This window comes from Phascolarctos cinereus, unplaced genomic scaffold (genome assembly GCF_003287225.1).
Source record: "Phascolarctos cinereus isolate Bilbo 61053 unplaced genomic scaffold, phaCin_HiC Scaffold_5;HRSCAF=322, whole genome shotgun sequence".
In the NCBI taxonomy this organism is placed as follows: domain Eukaryota; kingdom Metazoa; phylum Chordata; class Mammalia; order Diprotodontia; family Phascolarctidae; genus Phascolarctos; species Phascolarctos cinereus.
Genome location: NW_027555958.1, coordinates 267,373,674 through 267,394,876, shown reverse-complemented (window position 1 = coordinate 267,394,876; position 21,203 = coordinate 267,373,674). Strand labels below are relative to the sequence as shown.

At 41.2% G+C, this 21,203-nt stretch overlaps 1 protein-coding gene across 21 annotated transcripts in view; it reads left to right on the top strand.

Moving 5' to 3' along the window:
- The window catches only part of RBFOX3 (RNA binding fox-1 homolog 3), a 1,090,709-nt gene that overhangs the window by 943,514 nt on the left and 125,992 nt on the right, over positions 1-21,203 (top strand). The window contains exon 1 of one of the 21 annotated variants that reach the window (XM_021000829.2): positions 5,262-5,400. The exons of the other annotated variants lie outside the window; for them this stretch is intronic. Within the exon in view, the coding sequence (XP_020856488.1) occupies positions 5,362-5,400 (39 nt within the window). The 5' untranslated portion in view covers positions 5,262-5,361. Of the gene's footprint in view, positions 1-5,261; positions 5,401-21,203 lie in introns of those variants that run through there. 21 annotated transcript variants of the gene reach the window in all.

Here is a 21,203-nt window from a genome sequence, read left to right as displayed (position 1 = left end):
GTTACTTACTTTAAGTGGCATGGAATGATTGATTGTTTGACTCGGTACACCCTGACTCTTACACTTTCAATGTCAACAAAATAAGAGGAGGACCCCCAGCAAGTAGTGTTCTCCTGTGGTTTATATATAAGAGGTCATGGTCAAGAGTCACAGAGTTTTGCCATGCATGGATGGGTTTTCATCTGCATAGTTGGAGAAAATATTTGGGGCAGCTAGGTGGCACAGTGGCTAGAGTACTTGCCCTGGAGTCAGGAGGACCTTAGTTCAAATCTGGCCTCAGACACTTAACACTTACTAGCTGTGTGACCCTGGGCAAGTCACTTAACCCCATTGCCTAGCCAGGGAAAAAAGTTGCGTCTATGAAATAACAGATCCTTTGGAGTATTGGAATATTGGATTCCCAGTTAAAATGAATGATTGGGGTGGCTTGAAGTGAAAAATGAAGTCCTAAAGAAGTAAGCTGGAGGGAGAAGCAAGCCTCTCCATTTGACTTGGGGATGGACAGAGGGACAGTATATGTGAATAAGATTCAGGTCACTTTTTGTACCAGCTAGCAGAAACAATCTCCCTGTTATTTTGAACCTTTTGACTTCCTGATTCTTTGCCCCAAACTCTGGCCCACAACACATGAAGGGCTTTCCAAGGTTTGGGGCCCCAAGTAGCTCTGCTCCTGAAACAACTGTTGATCTTATTCTCTCATTTCCTGCTATTTTTTTCCTTTAGTTTTTTCCCCCAGTTTCTGCTCGTACTCTTTGATATTTCCTATCCATTTTCCCCCTCTTTCTTTGCTCATCTCTCCAGTCTTATGGCATTTACCAGCACCTGGAGACATTACTTAGACCACTCTGGGTTAGAATAACCTAATAGTGGTGGTGGTGGTGATGATAATAGTAATAATAGTGATGATGGTGATGGTGGCGATAGGTTTACAAGGCACTTTCTTCACAATAGTTCTGTGAGATAGGGAGCACAAATAGTATCACCCTCATTTTTTTCAGATGAGGAAACTGAGACTTAGACAAAGTGTCTTCAATGCCAAGACTTGATGCCAGGTCCCCAATTCCAGCTTTAGCACTTTTTCTACTATACCATATTTATTGGAACATAGCCTGGAGTTTTCTTGAGCTGTTGTCATTATCCATTCTCTGTGAATGACTATTAACGTCTTGGGTGCCATTGTTAGGTTTCATCTAGATTCAGGTCTGGCTACCACATTTTAACTGGTCAGCATGACAGACAGCTAGCCATGGAGACAAGAATAGCATTTCAGTCTTGCCTTAGACACATACTTGCTTGGGAGATGTAACATCTCGGGCCCAGTCAATTCTCTCAGACTACAGAGTTGCATATGATTTTCTAACCTTCACTGGTAAAGAGAGTTTTTATACCAGGAGCTCCCCACATCAATGAAATTGTAAATTAGGTCCCCCCGAAATCATCCAAAAGAAGATAACCAAAATAATGAGGGTTCTAGAAATTGTATCATATAAAGAATAGTTCAAGAAACTAGAAATGTTTAGCCTGGAGAAAATGAGAGGGGGAAGGCAGTTGATAACTGTCTTCAAATATCGAAAAGGATTTTCTTGTAGAAGAATGATAAAACTTTAGTAATGTTCCAAAAGGCAGAATTAGAGCCAGTTGGTAGAAGGCAGATTTTGGCTGAATATAAAGGAAAATCTTCTAACAATAAGAACTATTCATAGTCTGCCTCAACAAGTAGTGAGACTCCCATCCCGAAAAGTATTCAAGCAAAAGTCAGTGAGTACATGTTATATCAATGGGAGAGCTTGGCAGAAGGTAGTGGTGCCAGACCAAGGATGGCTAAGAATCAGAGACTAGACAGATATGTAAAGATGGGACAGATTTTTTAGGATTCTTTGGAAAATAATTGTGTCTGTCAGGTGGAAGAAAGTTTTAACTTGTTCTTCTAGGCCCTAGAGAGCACACACAACTGGGGACAGGGATGATGGTTTAAAATTGCAGTGACAGATTTCCAATACAAGGAAAACTTTCTAAATTGAAAGCTTTCCAAAAGTGGAATGCACCAGGGGTCCCATCACTGAAAATCTTTCGTTGGAGTGTGGATGTCCATTTATAAAGGACATAAGTAGAAGGAATTCTTGTTGAGCATGCAGGGATTCAGCCACAGGGGCTGGGGACCCAGCAGGACAGAGCTCTGGGTTCTGAGATGACTAACAAAAGAAAGGTCATACAATTTTGAGCTGAAAGGAAGCTTAGAGACAATCTCATCCAACCTGTTCATTTTCTTGAGGCCGAGAGAAGTGAAATGAACATGAGCAGGAATCCTGCATTGTGTGTTAGCTCTCCCAATTAGTACCTAATCTCCTTGAGAACAGGGATCACCTCTTTTTCCTGTTTGTTTTCCTAGTGGTTAGTATAGGACTTTCCCTGAAGTTAGTGAGTAATAAGTAGTCTTTTTTCCCCCCAGTCCATTAAGTGACTTGCCCCATTTACATAGGTAATGGTAGGGTCCTAGTCACAGTACACTAAGACAGGGACTTGTAGTGGGGAGGGTACTTGGTTATGATGGACAAGGTAAGAACTTAGTTGCTGTATTAGGAAGGATACAAGAGCAGAGCAAAACAAGGTGGTGATATTGAATTCCAAGTCAATTCGACAAGCATTTAAACATCGAATATTCTCAAGTCAAGCTAGGCATTGGTGACACTAAGATAAAAATGAAACTCTCTGCCTTTGAGAGCTCACATTCTACTGAGGTTGTATAACTCTTGTTGTTCAGTCATGCAGTTGTGTCCAACTCTTTGTGACCCCATGGACTCGTCCATGGGATTTTTTTGGGCAGAGATACTGGAGTGATTTGCTATTTTCTTCTCCATTGTGTCTCCATTTTATAGATAAGGAGATGAGGCAGACAGGTTAAGTGACTTGCCCAGGGTCACACAGCTAGTAAGTCTCTGAAGGTGGATTTGAACTGAGATCTTCTTGACTCCAGGCCCAGAGCTCTATCCACCAGCTAACTGCCCTATATAACTTGTGTACAAATATCTAGACACAAAAGATTTACAAAATAAATACAAAGTAACTTCAGAGAAAGAGAGCAGTAATAACTTGGGGTAGGAGAAGGGATCAAGAAGAGCCTTATGTAAAAGTTGGGAATTGGACAAAGTAGTTGTGAGGGCAAGTAAGTGGCTCAGTGGATAGAGCACCCAGCCTGGAGTCCAGAAGACCTGAGTTCAAATCCAGCCTCAGACACTTACTAGCTGTGTGACCCTGGGCAAGTCATTTAACCCTGTTTGCCTCAGTTCCTCATCTATAAAATGAGCTAGAGAAGGAAATGGCAAAACCACTCCAGTATCTTTGCCAAGAAAACCCCAAATGGGGTCATGAAGAGTCAGAAGAGACTGAAACGACTGAACAGCAGCAAGAGGTGAAGCATTTCAGGCATGGAGGACAGTCTATATACAAAAGCAAGAGAGGAATATTGTGTACAAAGGACATCAGGCAGTCTAGTTTGGCTGGAACATGAAGTGCATAATAATATGAAATCAGTTTGGAACGATAAGTTGGAGCAGGCAAGAAGGGTTCTGAATGCCAAATACAGAAATTGACATTTTTTTTCACAAAGGTAATAGGGAGCCACTGAAGCTTCTTAAAGAATGATATAGTTATAGACTTTTGCTTTCAGAATATCAATTTGACAGCTATATAGAGGTGGAATTGGAGAGAGGAGAGATTGGAGATTGATAAACTATAGCAGTAATCCAGGTGAAAGGCGATGAGGACCTGAATTAGGTTGGATTAGGAGCTGAGTGTGAGGTATTGTGGTAAATCAAGATTTCATAAGTGGTGAGGTAGAAGAGGAGTTGAGGCTGACTCCTATGTTGTGAACCTGGGTTGTTGGAAGGATGGTAGGTATCCTCAACAGAAACAGGGAAGTTAGTGGGAAGGATTCTATTTGTTCTTATGGGACATGTCCAGTTTAAGATGTCTTTGGGACATCCAGTTTATGAAAAGGAACTAAAGCCAGTTATATAGGTCTGGGAATCATATGCATACACATGAAAATTGACCCCAGTTGTACTGATGAGATCACCAAGAGAGAGCAGCTCGAGTAAAGAAAAGAGGCCCCTGAGAGTGCAATGGGATATACCTGCAAAAGAGACTGAGAAGCAGCTGCCAGCTGGGTAGGAGGTGAATCAGGAAAAGAAGTCTCATTAAAATTCAAGGATGAGAAAGTGTCTAAGATAGCGACCCAGATCAGTCCTTATGAGGAAAATCAGGGAGGGCATCCTTATGCTGGATAGGAGGCTTAGACAAGAAGTTCTCCAAGATCCCTTCTATCATTAAGATTTTATGACTCTATGAATGCATGAATAAAGGAATGCTTAGACATGTGGCCCCTGTCTTTGAGAAAACTTTTCCCTCTTTTGTCTTATATAAACAAGTTTTTCTCCTTACTCTCCCACCCTGGTTAGCTTCTGATTCTTCTGACTTCACGTCTAAAAAATCCTAGTAACTATGTAGAGCCTTTCAAACATCTAACCACAACCACCAATATTGAATACTGACCCCACTGCCCAAGAGAAATCAGTCTGTGAGCCTCAAATAAATAGAATATTCTCTACTTTTCTTTCCTTTGATTTTTGCAAGTGTCTTTGTTGAGGGGTATGTGGAGTAGGGAAAATGTGTCATCCTTGGGGGTAGCTGAGAACAGAAAAAAATTAAAAGAAAGATGTAGTTAATACCAATTCCTTGGCAAATAAGAAGATTATTTACAAGATGGCTAGGACATGAGGCAGAGCTTTGTCGATTTTTCTGGCCAGTTGAATTTTTATAATTCTGTATTTGGGGTGAATGTGATCTCCAGCTCCACCAGCTGTGGTAGGTCTGGCCCCTCTGGATAGGCCTGTTAATTCTGGAGTATCTAAGAACTATGGCACATGGATTTTGCTGTGACTCAGGGCATGACACTCAGGAGGCAATCAAAAACTGTGCCACATCACCTTTGCTGGAACTTTCCATGTAAGGCCCTGGCGAAAGCAGTCAAGAAAAAGGCAATGTTTGAGCCTCCCCAAGTCCCCAGAGAACTATCTTGAAGGGAAGATATGGACCAAAGTGCTCCAATGTACCTTGGTTGGATTTGTTGGAATAACAAATAATTAATTGGGGGAGCGGGTTATTAGTGCTGATGAGGAGATCCTTTGATGTATTTGACTTTTTGATGGATTTTGTAGGGCGTGACATATGTTGGCACGGACATTGCCCATGGAGGTATGCGTGAGCCCTAGCCCCTTGCTGAGTGGACATTGGTAACTCTTCTAATTGGTCCCCAGTGGCTGTGGCTTTCTCCAAGATGCTTCAGGAGTGAGTGTCAGAGGGATGAGGAGCCACTGGAACTGGGAACAAAGACAAAGCAGGGTGAGTGAGATGCTTGTTTTCGCCTAGATAGCAAAAGAAAAGCTGTAGGCCAAATTCAAGTACATTTTAAGCCAGAGAGACCTCTTGCAGCCAAGAAATGCTTGATGGTCATGTAGTCATTCTTGAGCCATAGGCAGAATGAAAACTGGAAAATGGAAAAGCTCATATTGTAAGATTGGGGGGGGGGTTGGAGGTAGAGAAAGAAAAAAAAGGAAGAGGAAAAAGAAAAGAAAGTGGAGAGACTAGAGAAAGAAAAGGAAGAGGGGGAGAGAGAGAGAATGAGAAAGAAGAAAGAGATAGAAAAGAGGTACATATTGTAGGGAATGGAAAAGAGCCCTCACTAGTAGCCTCAGGTACCATTTAGTGCTGTACCATAGATCACCTCTATTCCAAACATTTCCACCCAGCTTGGGCCACTTGCTTCCAACCTTCCCTGACTGCATCCAAGCAAATAGTGTGTGAAGTAGGCTGCAGGCCAGGTAAAGCTGCAGACAGCCAGTGTGGCTCTCTGTTTTTTTCCAGCAATGAAAGCTATTCTCAACCCAGTGACCAATACAGAGCCATACCCAGCCAGACCAGTGATGTCCACTGTAACCTTAAGAGTGGCTTTGTGTTTGGCCTGTTAACTCTCCAAGGCTCTCTTAGAAGGATCCCTTCCCATTAGCAGTGGGGTACAGGGAAGTGGGAGGGCAGAGGAGGGATTTGTGGTAGAGGATATTGTCTACAGCAAGCTCCAGGTCACTCCCATACTCCAGGAGCCGAGGGATGTCATGTAGGTTCTGGATTGTCTGTGGTTCATAAAAAATAAAAATATAGGAATTAGAGGTAGAAAAGACATTAGAAATTATCTAACCTCACCCCTTCATTATACTGATAAAGAAACTGAGGGCCAGAGATATGAAGAGACTTGCTCAAGCATCACATAAGGAGTAAACAATATAGTTGGTGTTCAAACCCAGCTCTTCTAACTTTAAATCCCTTGCTTCTTGGATGCTTATTATTGTTATTTGGTAGGCTGACGGTGTCCTAGACCCAGCAAATCCCCAGGCTTGCCGAATAGAGCTCTTGTACAACACTACCACCATTAGAAGGCAGCAACAAGGAGGCACCCACCCAGGATTCTGGGGAAGCCCATGCAGCTTGCTGGGTGCACTCGTCTCTGCCTGTTGTTTCTTCCGTGGAGCAGGACTATGGTAGGGTAAGGAGCACTAGCTTTGACTGTGCCTTAGGAGGGGCAGGATCTCAGGCAAATTGTCCTTCATCTTCATCTACCATCCACTAGGAAGGCTGGACATATATATTCACAGTTAGGTACTTACTATCTGCCTCCAAGAGTATATTCTGCAGAACAACGGCAGATCTTCATTGGTTGGAGTTTTCTCACTATTCCTGTTCACTGCACCAGTGAAATCACAGATCCAAGAGGAAGGAGGAAGGCAGGAAGGAAGGAAAGAAGGGAGGGAGGAAAGGAGAGATAAATGAATAAATGAATGAATAAATATATGTGTTATTTACATATCTCTGTACAATGTTGTACGTCCACCTCACTCCAGATAATACAAAGGCTGGAGAATGCCAATGTCTAGGCACTGGAAGGGCTGGGGTGGAAGAGATGTGTCACAAATTGAATAGGCAACAGAAGACTGGGACCTAAAATGTCTAGAAGGTAGAAGAGGAAAGGATATGAAGGCTAGGGAGTCCTCTACTAAGTAGGAAAGTAGTGGTTCAGCCAGGTAAGGATCCCAAATTCAGAGGGGCCCAACAAGGGGACCAGGCACTTTGCAGCATTAGAAGTTGAGGAAGTATTTGTCGCCCTGCCTTGCTCAGAGATAGACCTGCTTATTATGGGATTTTACAGATAAGCTAGGAAGCACATGTGGACAGAGCACCAGGCTTAGAATCAGAAAAACCTGAATTCAAATCTGGCCTCAGACACTCACTAGCTGTGTGATCCTGGGCAAGTCACTTAACCCTGTTTGCATCCATTTCCTTATCTGTAAAATGAGCTAGAGAAGGAAATAGCAAATCACTTCAGCATCTTTGCCAAGCCAATCTCAAAAGGGATCATGAAGAGTCAGGCATGACTGAAAATGGCTAAACAACAAGAAAAGGTAGTACAGTGGATAGAGTGCTATGCTTAGAGTCAGGAAGACTTGAGTTTAAAACCTGCTTTACTTATTACTTGTCTGACCCTAGGCAAGTTTTGTCATCTGCCTAAGGTGGGGAACCAAATGAGACAATATAATGTAAAGCACTTTGTAAATCATATAAAGCATCATATAAGCATTAGCTATTATCTTAAGGACAATTGAGATGCAGGGTGACCACTAGAATCATTCAGGTAGGTAGCAAGAATTTGAAGCCAAATCTGACTGTTGTCACCTCTGCAGCTTAATCCCAAATCCAGTGCTACAGGAATTTGATAGTGAAACCAAAAGTAGAATTCTCCCTGTGCGTGGGGAAAAAAAAATTACAGGAAGAAACCACCACCAAATTCACTACTTTGGATACAAAGACTTCCTGACTTCCACCTCTTGGAATTCCTAGCTTCCTTCGTGCCTCATCTCAAGTGTCACCTGCAGCAAAAGGCCTTCCCTGTCATTTCCTAGCCTCAGTACTCAGGCCCATTCCCCCTATTACTTTGTGTTTATTTTGTATTTGTATAGAGGCAGTGTGGAATAATTGATAGAAGTCTGATGTCAGAGTCAGGAGAAGTTGAATTTGAATTCTGCAGCAGATATGTACTTGGCTGTATGACCCTGAGCAAGTCACTCAACCCCTTAGTACCCCCAGGCAACACTCCAAGACTATAGTCTGTAGAATAATTACAGATCTCCATTGGTAGAGGGTGTTTCCTCACCACGAAATTGGTGGAGTAGGAGAAATTTTTATTTGCTTATCTGTGTGCATGTTGGGTCCCCATCTTACCCACCCCACAGAACCTAAGGAGCTGTTTATTTTTATTTTGTATTACTGTGTCCAGCACAGTGCTTGGCACACAATAGATGCTTAATTATAAATGCTATTTGAGTTCATTTTAAGACCTAGGTTAAGTTTAAATCTGGCTGTGAACAAAGATAAAAATTAAAACAGAGTCTAGAGTTGAAGAGAGGATTAGGGGATGGGGGATAGATGGAGAGTGAGGAGGCTGCCCCCTCCCCTTCGCCCGAACAGGACCGAGGTAGAAATGCCAGGGAATGACTTGATTTGGGGCATCTTTGGCCAGGAAAAGCTGTCAGTCAACAGGAATGAGCAGGTCTGCTGAGAGACTAGAGAGGAAGACCAGTGCTGATTCGGCACCAGCCCTCAGAAAGACTGTCGTCTGAAACCGGAGACAGTGTAGCTATTAGAGAAGAAAGAAACAGCAGCCAGAGCATGTGTGCAGGAACAGCCAATACTCCCTTCATACATTAGTAATGGGGAGTACATCTCAGCCTGCGCCTTTGGTGCTGCTGGAAGTGGGGGATGGGAAGGTGGTGGCCAACTCGAAGTTCTGGAGGTTAGAGGATGGAACCATTCCTGACCTGTCATTCTCCATCCTGCATCATTCCTCCCCAGGAGACTTTAAGAGATGTAGGAAAGTGAGGACATCCCTGGGCCTTTCTCTTCACTCCCATCCCAACCATAACCCCAACCCCTCCTCATTTTGCCCCACCCTTAGCCCCCTGGCTTTCCTGGCCCAGCTTGCCTCTGTTGCGCAACATTATCATTTCATAATATTCTGAAATATACATGAAGTTGGCTGAATGCAGACAAAATTGCACCATTTACTGCATGAATATTTCATGCTGGCTTAGCTCTTAGGTATCTCTCTGATGGAGCTGGAAGCCCACTGCCCTGGACCTTCAGTGGCCATCCACTTGCTGTTCTATTTCACTAAGCACACAGGGTTAGTTTTGTGGATTGGAGTGTCAAGGGAGAGGGAAATGAATGGAGAGGGAACCGTTGGATTCAGCCTTTCAGAGTGAGGGGGAAGGAAAGGAGAAGGATGAGCACATGAGCGTCCGTTTGCAGCCAACCCTCACCCCCAACTTGGTGGGTTGGGTGTTCCAGGAATATCCCCATGGAAGCAGTGCAGTGGGGGGAAGAACAGTATGAGCATCAGAGGGAGAGATACCTGGGCACTTACTGATTCGCTGTATTCCAAAGTCCTGGAGCAAAAGTCTCGTGCTGCTGAGGATTTAGACAAGCAGGGTTTGAGGAACTATTGCAAGAAGACTGCCACATCTCCTATTGAATCCCCTGGATACTTGGAACAGCAGTACTCCCCCACCCTGCTAAAAACACAGGGCCAAGCTCCTGGATGGTTGATAGGGTGGAGGAATAGAACAGGAGCAGCAAGGACAATAAACATCAATGCTACAGAAAAGCAAAATGATATGAATGTGGGTAGGGAGATGTACAGAGGTGGTCTGTGTATAAGGAGGTAGGTATTGTAGTAATGACTGGTCTGGGGGTGGGTCTGACAGCCAACATTCTCCTCAGAACTGCCCTGAAGTGTAGCAAAGTTCCTGACAAGCAAGGCTTTCCAAACCAAAGCCCTTTCTCCATGAGTCTCATGAAAATTCAGCCACACACATCAGGCGCCCCAACAGCTGTACCAATGGCTGCCAGCCAACTAATTCTGTGTCTGTGTGCTGCAAACCTGTCTGTTTCTCAAGTGGCTTCCAGGGCATCCCAGTACACATCAGTTGCAGACCCTCCCCTTGTATCGCCTCCTGACCAGAATCCCAGACATAGCAGGCCATACCTCCTTCTGCTCCTGCATACTGTGAGACAATCCTGCCAAGGCCCCGCAGGACACAACACCACCTGCCATGAAACGAGGCCTCAAAAGACAACCTTGAACCATCTAATCATCTGCCTTCTTCAATAGAACTCTCTCTAATAATTGATAACTCTGGTTGGACTCTTTCCTCAGTAGTTAGGAACCCCCCACCCCAGCTGTCCACTCCTTTATTTCCATCCACCTAAACCCTGCCCTAACAATTTCCCAAACTAGATCTGCCTGCCTCATCCACTGTCTCTAAAATGCCTATTTCATAATTAATTTTTTCTTTTCATTGTAAACCTCTTCTTTTCTCATTCCTTCGTCTTTTGGCATTCACTGAGACCTGCCACCTGATTCCCTCCTGAAGACATTGATTCACTGGTCACACTTTAAATAATGGCTACACTCTGTCTTATACCTCCCAATTCACTGGTTCCAAAGGGAGAGCTGCTGTTTCCGTATTCTCTCCACCACCATCACTCAGCAACCTCTCCTCTTTTAAGGTCCATGCTATCAAAATCTATCACCCAATTCAATTGGTCCCTGTTATCTACCACCCACCTATGTCCCACCCAGGACATTCTCCCTCCTTCCTCAGTGAGTCTAGCTGTCTAATTCATAGTCTCACTTTCTAACCCCACCTCCTGCCCTCATACAAGGCGACATCAACATACATATTCATGTTTCCTCTAATACCCTATCTTCCCAGTTTCTCAATAAACTCAGTTCCCATGTCTAATCCTCTATATTTCAGCTACACACAGCCAATCCCAAATGTTCCACTTTGATGTTCTTGAACTCACAAATTCATTTATCTGATCATAATAATTTTACATTACATCTTTTCCTTTACCCTTTGATACACATATAACTCAATTCTTTCTCACTGTGACCTTTAATCCTTCTGTTCAGTATTTCCCAAGGCCATCATTCCTAATAATCTTTCCTTCCCAATCTTGACCCCCCTGGTGAACCATTTCAACTTTACACTATCCTTTACTCTCAGATCCCTTGTCCTATCACTGATCACTCCTTGCCAAATCCCAGTTCCCAGCATCTGACTACTTCCCAGCATCTGTTCCTACTTCAGTCTTCTCTAATGATTGCCCCCAGTTGTCATCCCCATTCTTTACTCTTCAATCTTTCCCTATCTACTGGCTCCTTCTCTGCCACCTATGCAAATAAGACCATGTCTCCTCCACCCTTTAAAAAAAAAAAGCCCTCACTTGCTCCTAACACCCCCACTACTTTAGATGTCTCCACTTGTCTTCCAACCTCCAAGTAAAAGTTGTCTACACTCACTTCTCTTATTCTCTTCTAAACCCAAGGCAATCTAGCTTCCAGTTTCATCATTCAGCTGACATCTCTGTCTCCAACTAATGATCTTTTTTTTTTAAACACTTTTGTTTTTGCTTAGGCAGTTGGGGTTAAGTGACTTTCCCAGGGTCACACAGCTAGTAAGTATCTGATGTTTGGTCTGAGGCTGGATTTGAACTCAGATCTTCCTGACTTCAGGGCCGGTGCTCTATTCACTGCACCACCTAGCTGCCCCTTAACTAATGATCTTTAAATTGCCATATCTAATGGTCTTTTCTCATTCCTCATCCTTCTTGACCTTTCTGGAGTATTAGACACTATTGATTACCTTCTTCTCCAAGACATTCCTCTTTGGATTTTGATCACACTGCTCTTTTAATTCTCCTGTCTTTCTGGCCACTCATTCTCAATCTTCTTTGCCAGATCTTCATCTACATAGTACTCACTAACTATGGGTATTCCCCAAGGCCTTGTCCTAGGCCCCCTTTTCATTTTTCTTTATACTTTCTCACTTGGTAATTTCATCAGTTCCCTTGGGTTTAATTAACATTTCTTTGCAGATAATTCCCAGATCTATTTATCTAGCCCAGGTTTTTTTTCCCTGAGTTTCTATTTCTTATCACCAATACTCTATTGAGCTTTTTATACTGTATGTACCGTAAACATCTCAAATTCAGCTGTCTAGAACTGAACTCAGTATCTTTCCCCTCCCTTCCTCTAAACCTTTGTATTATTCTTTTATTTACATTGAATAATATTTTCTATTATTTGAAGGGTAGCACCAATTTCCCAGTCACTTAGGTTCACAATTTTGGGACAGTCCTTAACTCGTTGCTTATCTCACATGTCCAATCAGTTATCAAATTTTTGTTGTCAAAGTTACCAAAAAAAAGTCATCATTTTTACCTTCACAACATTTCTGATATATTCCCTTCTTTATTCATAAAGCTACCATCACTGTTTTCCTGGACTACTCTAACTGGTCTCCTTGCTTTATGTCATTCCCCACCCCAATCCAAGTGCCCAACAGATGCCAGAGTTTTTCAAAAACGTTGATCTAACTGTGTCAACTCATTCTTCAAATGTAATATTAGTGGTGATTAAGCATAAACTCTGGTATTTAAAACTCTTCGAAACTTGGCTACTTCTTTTTTTTCTAGTTTTCTTACACATTCCTTTCCATCATGTACTCTCCATTCCAGCCAAACCTGCCTTCCTGCTGTGCTTGAGTCCAGCTCTCCATTGTTTTTTTGCCTTGTCTTTATACTAGCTGTCCCTGTTGCCTTGAATGCTCTTCCTTCTCTTCTCTGCCTCTTGGAATCTCTGGCTTCAAGACTCAGAAGCAGCTTGAGCACCACCTTCTTCATGAGGCGTTTCCTGGTCCCAACAGCTACTAGAGCTTTAACCTGTAAGATAACTTTTACTTTAATATATCTTCTATGTGCAGGTAAGAGCAACTAGGTGGAGCAGTGGATAGAGTGCTGGGCCTGGAGTCAGGAAGACTGCTCCTTCTGAGTTCAAATCTGACCTCAAACGCTTAGTAGCTGTGTGACCCTGAGCAAATCACCTAACCCTGTTTGCCTCAGTTTCCTCACCTGTAAAATGAGCTGGAGAAAGAAATGCAAACTACTCCAGTATCTTTGCCAAGAAAACCCCAAATGGGGTCACAGAGGATCAGACACAACTGAACAACATGTGCATATAAGTAAATATGTGTGTATGTGTGTCTATGTGTGTGTATAGTCTCCCCTATTAGAATGTAAGCTCTTTGAGAGAAGGGATTGATTAATTTGTATTTAATGAAAGAAGGGCATTAATCAGGAAGGCGATGATGAACAGCTGCTATTTCAAATGTTTGGGTCCTCTTCTGACTATTACCTGTATGGGAATGAAGTGGGCTCACCTTGTCTATCCCACTAACATTCACTTCTGTATAGAGGACTCTTTCCCAACTTGCTTAACTCCTATCCATCCTTTAAAGCTCCCAGGTAGAAGGAGCAGGTCTTGTGCCTGGAGCAAGAGGAAAGGTAGGCTCGCCTGGATGGGGGGATTCAACCAAGAATTGAGTCTATTCTGTGTGTGTGTGTGTGTGTGTGTGTGTGTGTGTGTGTGTGTGTGTGTGTGTGTGTCGGAGGAGTAGGAGGAAGTGCCCCTCAGGGCCCAAGCAAGATTGAAATTGTTTGGATAGGAATATGCTGTTTAAATAGTGAAAGAAGGTGGAGGAATCCTTTTCTCTCTTGGGGAAAGGGACAAACACAGCAGCTGAAGATAAGAGAGACCATTCATCATCCACCAATAGTATTCTTGATTCCGTCATCCCCCGACCTTTTTCTTCTTACATTTAATGAAGTCATAAGAATATTGTACCCTTCCCCCTTACTAGACAGGCCAGATGAGGGGTGCCCCTCTGCAGCAGGCCTTTGAGAATATCTGTCTCTTCCTAGCCGCTTCGGTAAGTTTACCTGCAGGCTTTAGAGTGATAGTCTAAGTCTATACGTAGGAGAGAGAGATAGAGACAGAGAGATAGAGAAGAAGAGAGAGAGAGAGAGAGAGAGAGAGAGAGTCAGAGAGAGAGAGAGAGAGAGAGTCAGAGACAGAGACAAAGAGAGAGATCTAGCAAAATGCTGCAAATTGGGAATGTTCTCCACTCAACTCAATTGGGTGTGGACCCAATGTGGACCCTAATCATTTCCAAATCCATACACTCTGTCTCTGAATTTCTTGGTCTTTCTTTGACTGCCTCTCTCCCTCTTTATTACTCATATATTGTTTCTGTCACTCTAACTTCTGTCTGTCTCTGTCTACTCTCAGTTTCTTGCTTATATTTCTTTTTCTCGGGACCTGCATGAATAGTGTTTCTTGTTTCTCTTCTCTTCTCTCCCTCTACCCCTTCCAGCTTCTCCATAGCCATGTATTTATTGCTGCATTTATTATCCCTCTGCCTCTGCTTGCATTCTCCTCTTTGTCTTTGTAACCCAAAGCCAGAACCAAAGCTCAGAGTTTACATAGTTCTGGCTCAGTCTTGGTGTCTTCTCTCATACATCACTCTTCAGCTTGTGCCCACACTCAGGGTTTCCTCCTAGGGACCACAGAATTTGGCTCACATCTAGCTCTTTATGAAAAAGGTAAAGGTCCCTCAGCTCCCATGTCAGCACTCAGGCTAAGAGACTATCAAATATAGGATAGGCTTTATTTAACACAACAGAAAAACACAAAGGACTCATACCTGAGCCCATAAATAGTCAAGATTACCCTCCTTCCCTCCTTAGCAACTGTTCTCTCCAAAGTTACCAATGATCTTTTAACTGCCAAATCTAATGGCCTTCTCATAGTACTCATTATTCTCGACCTCTTTGCAGTCTTGAAACCATTGACCACCCTCTCCAAATATATTTTCCTCACTGACTTTTTGGTGACACTGTTCTCTCTTAATTCTCCCGTCAGACTACTTCTTATCACTGTCTTTCACTGGATCATCATCTAAATTGTTTTCTCTAACTGTGGGTATACCCCAAGGCTCTGTCCTGTCCCCTCTTCTCTCTCTACACCTTCTCTCTTGGAGATCTCATCAGCTGCCATGAGTTCAATTATCATCTCTATGTAGATGACTCCCAGATCTATACACTCATTCTTCATCTCTAGCCTGAGCTTCCATACCACATCATCAATTACTTATTGGACATTTCAACCTAGGAGTCCCATAGGCAACTAAGACTCACATGTCTGAAACAAAAATTATCTTTTCCCCTCAAACATATCCCTTTTCCAAACATTTCTTTTTTTCAAATATAGATAATTATTGATCTTTTGTTTTTACATTACCTAAATTCCCCCTATATCCCTAGCTTTCCCAAAGTGCTATCCTTTATAAGAAATAACTTTTTTTAAAAAAGAAGAAAAGTGAAAAAGGAAGAAGAGAAAAAGTCAAAACAAATCAACATGTGGGAAAAAAATCTGACATGGCATATGATATTTCACACCCCTGAAGCCCTCAACTTTGAAAAGGAATAGGAAAATGTATCTTTTCATACCTCTTCTTTAAGGCCAAGCTTTTCTTTATAATTATCAACATTAATTTTTATTGTTTCTTAGTTGTTATTCTATCTATTTACATTGTTATCATTATCCTATACAATAACTAGATTCTGTTAAATAAAAAAAATGAATCTGTTTTGCTTTCCTGGTTCACTGCATTTTGCATCATTTTATGTGATTTCTATTGCTTTTCTATGCTTCTCTGTATTAATATTGTTTCTTATGGCACAATAAGAATCTACTACTTTCATGGACCACAATTTGTTTAACCGTTCCACAGTTGGTGGACATCTACTTGGTTTCCAGTTCTTTGGTACCACAAAAATTGCTCCTGTAAATATTTTGGTATATATGGAGCCTTTCTTTTTGTCAATAACTTCCTTGGGGTATTTGGCCAGCAGTAAAATCTCTAGGGCAGCTAGGTGGCACAGTGGATAAAGTGTTAGGCATCTTTGTGAGTTCAGATATGGCTTCAGACACTTACTAGCTGTGTGATATTGGCAACTCACTTAACCCTGTTTGCCTCAGTTTCCTCATCTGTAAAATGAGCTGAAGAAGGAAATGGCAAATCACTCCAGTATCTTTGCCAAGAAAACCCCAAATGGGGTCACAAATAGTTGAACATAACTGAAAAAATGACTGCACAACAACACCACTGTACTCATATATTATACCATACATAAAATAATAAATAATTTTAAGGATGAGATAAAGATGAAATAAATAATGTTTAAAAATAATTTTATTTACACAATTTTTAATTAAAGCAGTGTGATTGAATATGCTTCATTATTTTTTAAATAATCGTCTAACATTTCACAATACAGTGGAAGGTCTTGCTCTATGTTCAGTTTATTTTATTATTCAGTTTTAATAGGCATCAAAGCTGAAAAGCATATATCACAGAGATGCATAGATCCAAATGGAAAAAGCACATCATTGGCAATGATTATTAAATCATTTTTTAATCCCATCCACCCATTGTGCAGTTTTTGTACTGACATTCAGGTAGTAAATTTCCAACTTCCCTGATGTCAATTTTTGTTCTTACAGACTAATCAGAAGTTGTTGCGTTTTTATATTTTTAATGAATAAGTGTAAGACCCACCAGAACTCTTTCTTTGGAAGATTTTTAAACTGGTAAAAGAATTCCATTTCCAAGTTTTTTAAGTATGCAGGTATGAGGATTTTTATAGGTGACATATCATCTTTAGCAACAACAGCTAGGTTTTGAATGGCTTGGTAATTGTAATGGCTTCATACTATCATTAGTTAATATCTCAAGACACAATATATACTTAGGGTGAGGTTCATTGTTAATGGTAATGAATATAAATCCATTTTTCAAATAATTCCTCTTGATAACTTAATCTTTTTTTGGTTGACTTCTTGTCGGATCTGATTAAATTATCGTTTTTATTTCATAATGTGGCTTACAAAGAGTTTGTTAAGAGGAATGAGAGAATTGTGAGTTCTGTCCTTTTCCTGTTATTTACAGTATTAGTCTTATTTTCAATCCCTGCTTTTTTTTTTGCAAGAATCTTTTTAAGCCATTTGTTGATCTTGTGAGGGTTAGTTTAGTTAAACCTAGATAAAGTAATCTATGAATCCACTTAATTGGCCACACATGAAGTACAGTATTTCACAATACAATGAAAGTGTGTGATATAATGAGTGAGTGTGTCACAGTCAACCCCTCCTTTTTGAGTAACCCCTACCCTTCCCTTTTGATGCTTTTCCCACCCTACTTGACAAGAGGCTCTCTGACATATAGTCCAAATGACACCAGTTTATCTTGGTTTCTTTCCCTTCTTGATGTAAATAAATATAAATAGAAGTTATGATATTTTCTTTCTGTGCCCTAATGAATTCCCTTGTGTATGTCCAGTTGGTATTTGTTTCCTCCTGCCTCCTAGGCCCTGCAAGTTTGCAATCAGAATCAGAAAGAAATTCAGACCAATGCACATTGTTTCAGAATAGAATCTTATAGCAGCTTGGTGGTGAAGTGGATGGAGCCCTGGGCCTGGAGTCAGGAAGACTTGAATTCAAATCTAGCCTCAAACACTGACTAGCTGTTTGACCATGAGCAAGTCTCATTTTCTTCATCTGTAAATTGGGGTTAATAATGAATACCTACCTCCTAGGGTTGTTGTGAGGATCCAATGAGATATTTGTAAAGATCTTTGAAATCCTTAAATGCTATGTAAATGCTAGTTATTAACATTAGCTAATAACTCATAATTAATAATTAACAGTGGTTTCCAAACCTTGTGTCTAAATGAAAAAAAAATTAAAATAGATGGAGCACCTGTGCCACCCACATTTCACATATGGAGTCCCCACAATAGCTATCCTAGGTTTCAGATAGGATTTGTAGCCCTTTCACAATGGGACTGTACTTTGGTCTCATACATATGTTATTTTGTCCTAATAGTAGACCTGATCCTAAAGAGAAGAATGAGACTCTCTCTCTTACTCTTTAATTCATTGCTCCTACCCTAGTAGAACTTCACAGAAATCTCATGGCTCATGTACCCCAAACAGAACTGATAAGGCTCTTTCTTAAAAAGGCATTCAGTATACAATATGAATTGTAAGGACAGACATTTATTTTATCTACCATAGAAAATGCTGAAAACACAAATGATTCAAAAATTCACATTAACGAATACAAAAAAAAAATTTTACCCATCACATTCATTATAGTCTCCCAAAAGGTAAAGGCAGTTTTGTGGGACCGCTGAAAAGATTGCTCACATTCAACTCAGATCAATAGTGTCTGAGCAACTCAGAAGGTCCAGATTTCCTAGCCAACCTGGACAATGTTCAGTCATTTTTAGTCTTATCTGACTCTTCATGACTCCATTTGGGTCTTTCTTGGCAAAGATGATGGAGACGTTAGCCGTTTCCTTCTCCAGCTCATTTTGAAGGTGAGGAATCTGAGGCAAACAGGGTTAAGTGACTTGCCTAGGATCACACATCTAGTGTCTGAGGCCAGATTTGAACTTACAAGGTGAGTCTTCTTGATTCCAGGCCTGACACTCTATCCACTGCATCACCCAGCTGCCCTAACCTGGGCAAGATTTAAGCTTTATTTAGTCCTTCTACTGCAGAATCCTCCTGCCAATGGTGTTCTCCTGAAAATGTCACTCATTGGCCTTCTGTCCATCTCATACATGAAGAATACCTGAGAAGTGATTATCTCTTCTCTGCTTTGAAGACTTCCAAGGAGGAGGAACGCACTAACTCTGAAGGAAAGCCATTCCACTTTTGGAACAGCTCTGCTAATTTTTAAGAACTTTTTCCTGATGTAGAACCTAAATTGACTTCTTTGCACTTTTCACCCTGTCCCTGGTTCTGCAAATCAAAGATTTTAACAGGATCACAGAATCTCATTATTTGAAGCCTGACCTAAAATCCCATTTACAACATACCTATGAGGTATGTTTGTTTGAAGACTTCTAATCACCCTAGGAATCCAGTACTTACCAAGCCCATTCCACTTTTGGATACCTATAATTGTTTGGAAGTATATCTTTACATCAGGATTAAACTTGCCACTTCTATCCATTGCTCAAAGGTTCTGAAAACAGTTCTTCTATCCCCCCTGAGTATTCTATTTCCCAGGCTTGACTTGCCAAATTCCTTTAACTGATTATCATATGCAATGAACTCAAGACCATCTATCACCCTGATTGCCCTACTCTAGACACTCTCTAGTTTGTCAATGTCCTTCCTAAGCCACGGCACCCAGAACTGTATGTAATACCCCAGATAAGGTCTGGCAAAGGCTGAGTAAAGTGAGACTATCACCTCCCTATTCCTGGAAGCTACGCCCCTTCCTTAGGCAATCTAAAATGACATGAGCTTTTCTGGTTACCACATTACATTGTTGACTCAATTGAGCAGGCAGTCCAGTAAAACTCCCAGATCCTTTTCAAAACGACTTCATTCTATCCATGCTACCCCATCTTACATTTATGGAGTTGCTTTTTTGTACTGGTATAAAAATTTACATTTATTTCTATTGAATTTCATCTGATTAGATTCAATACTCTATCCTATCAAGATGCTTTTGGATGCTGGCTAGTGGCACAGTGAATAGAGTGCTAGGACTGAAGTCGGGAAGAATGAGTTCAAATCTAGCCTCAGACACTTACTAACTGTGTGACCCTGGGAAAGTCTTTTAACCCTGTTTGCCTTAGTTCCTCATCTGTAAAATGAGCCAGAGAAGAAAATGGCAAACCACTCCAGTATCTTAGCCAAGAAAACTTCAAATGGAATCAAGAAAGTTGGACATGACTGAAATGACTAAACAAAAATGCTATCTACTATGTTAGTTATCCCTCCCATCTTTGTTTGATGAGTATATCATCTATGCCTTTATCCTAGATAGCCTAGCAGCTCCGTTGGAAATGACCTTTTCTGACAAAGGTCTATACCTTATAATTTCATGAAGTGGATTGGGGAACTCAGTTTGATCAACTCCCCTCCTATACACACACACACACACACACACACACACACACACACACACACACACACACACTGTCACTGCCCCACACTTATTACAAAAATGATTTACAGAAATAATTTTCTTAGCTTCTAGTTTATTAAAACTATATGATATTAATGATGTTATCTTTATAACAACAATCAAACAAATTAATAAATCACATATAATAAAAAATAATATGTAAGATATAGACAATAGTCTTCATTGCATTCACTGTCATAAGATCATGAATTTTAAGAAAGAAGGGATTTTCAAGACCATCTGATACAAACACTTCATTATGAAGTACGAAGGAAGAAGAAAACTGGGGCCCAGAAAGGTTAAGTGATTTGCTCAAAGTCATACAGGTAATAGCTGCCAGAGCTGGGATTTAAACCCTGGACTTCTCACTCTAAATCCAATGAGCTTTCCTTTGCATCAGCTACGTCCCAAAAATAATGAGGAAAATAAGATGGTGGCCAGAGGTTTCCTAAGTGTTTGATTTTTCATACTGCTGAGAATTCTGCAATTGCTTGATACCTCCCTACTAACAAGTTTAGCCAGCACTCCTACCCTCTTTACCACCCATGGGACCAAACTGGAAAGTAAGGAGGAGGAGAGGGACCCAGTCCCATAACCTGTGGCCTGACAAATAGCACACCCCCTTCTCTTACCCCTCACCAGTTGGAGCCTGCTTAACCCTTTAGTTGAGACTGATTTTACCCTTTTTCCACATCAAAAGAATATGTTGATATGTATGAATTATACTTAACAATATCCAAAACTTTTGTCTTAGCTTCGTCCCTTACTATTTGGAAAACCTATGCCTTACATTATTCTTGTTGGTAGATCAAGAAAATACTGTAGATGTAGATGGTATCCTTGTGGATAAGATGCAGACGTTGAGTTAGAATCAAAGATCCTTAACCTAGAGTTTATAAACATGTTTGCTTGCTCTTTTTAATATGTTTTGACAACTAAGTTGTTGTCCTGTCATGCCTGACTCTTCATGACCCCATTTGGGGCACAGGTACTGGAATGGTTTACCATTTCCTTCTCTAGCTCATTTTGCAGATAAGGAAATGGATGCAAACAGTGTTAAGTGACTTGCCCAGGGTTATACAGCTATTAAGTATCTGAGGCCAGATTTGAACTCATGAAGATGGGTCTTCGTGACTCCAGGCA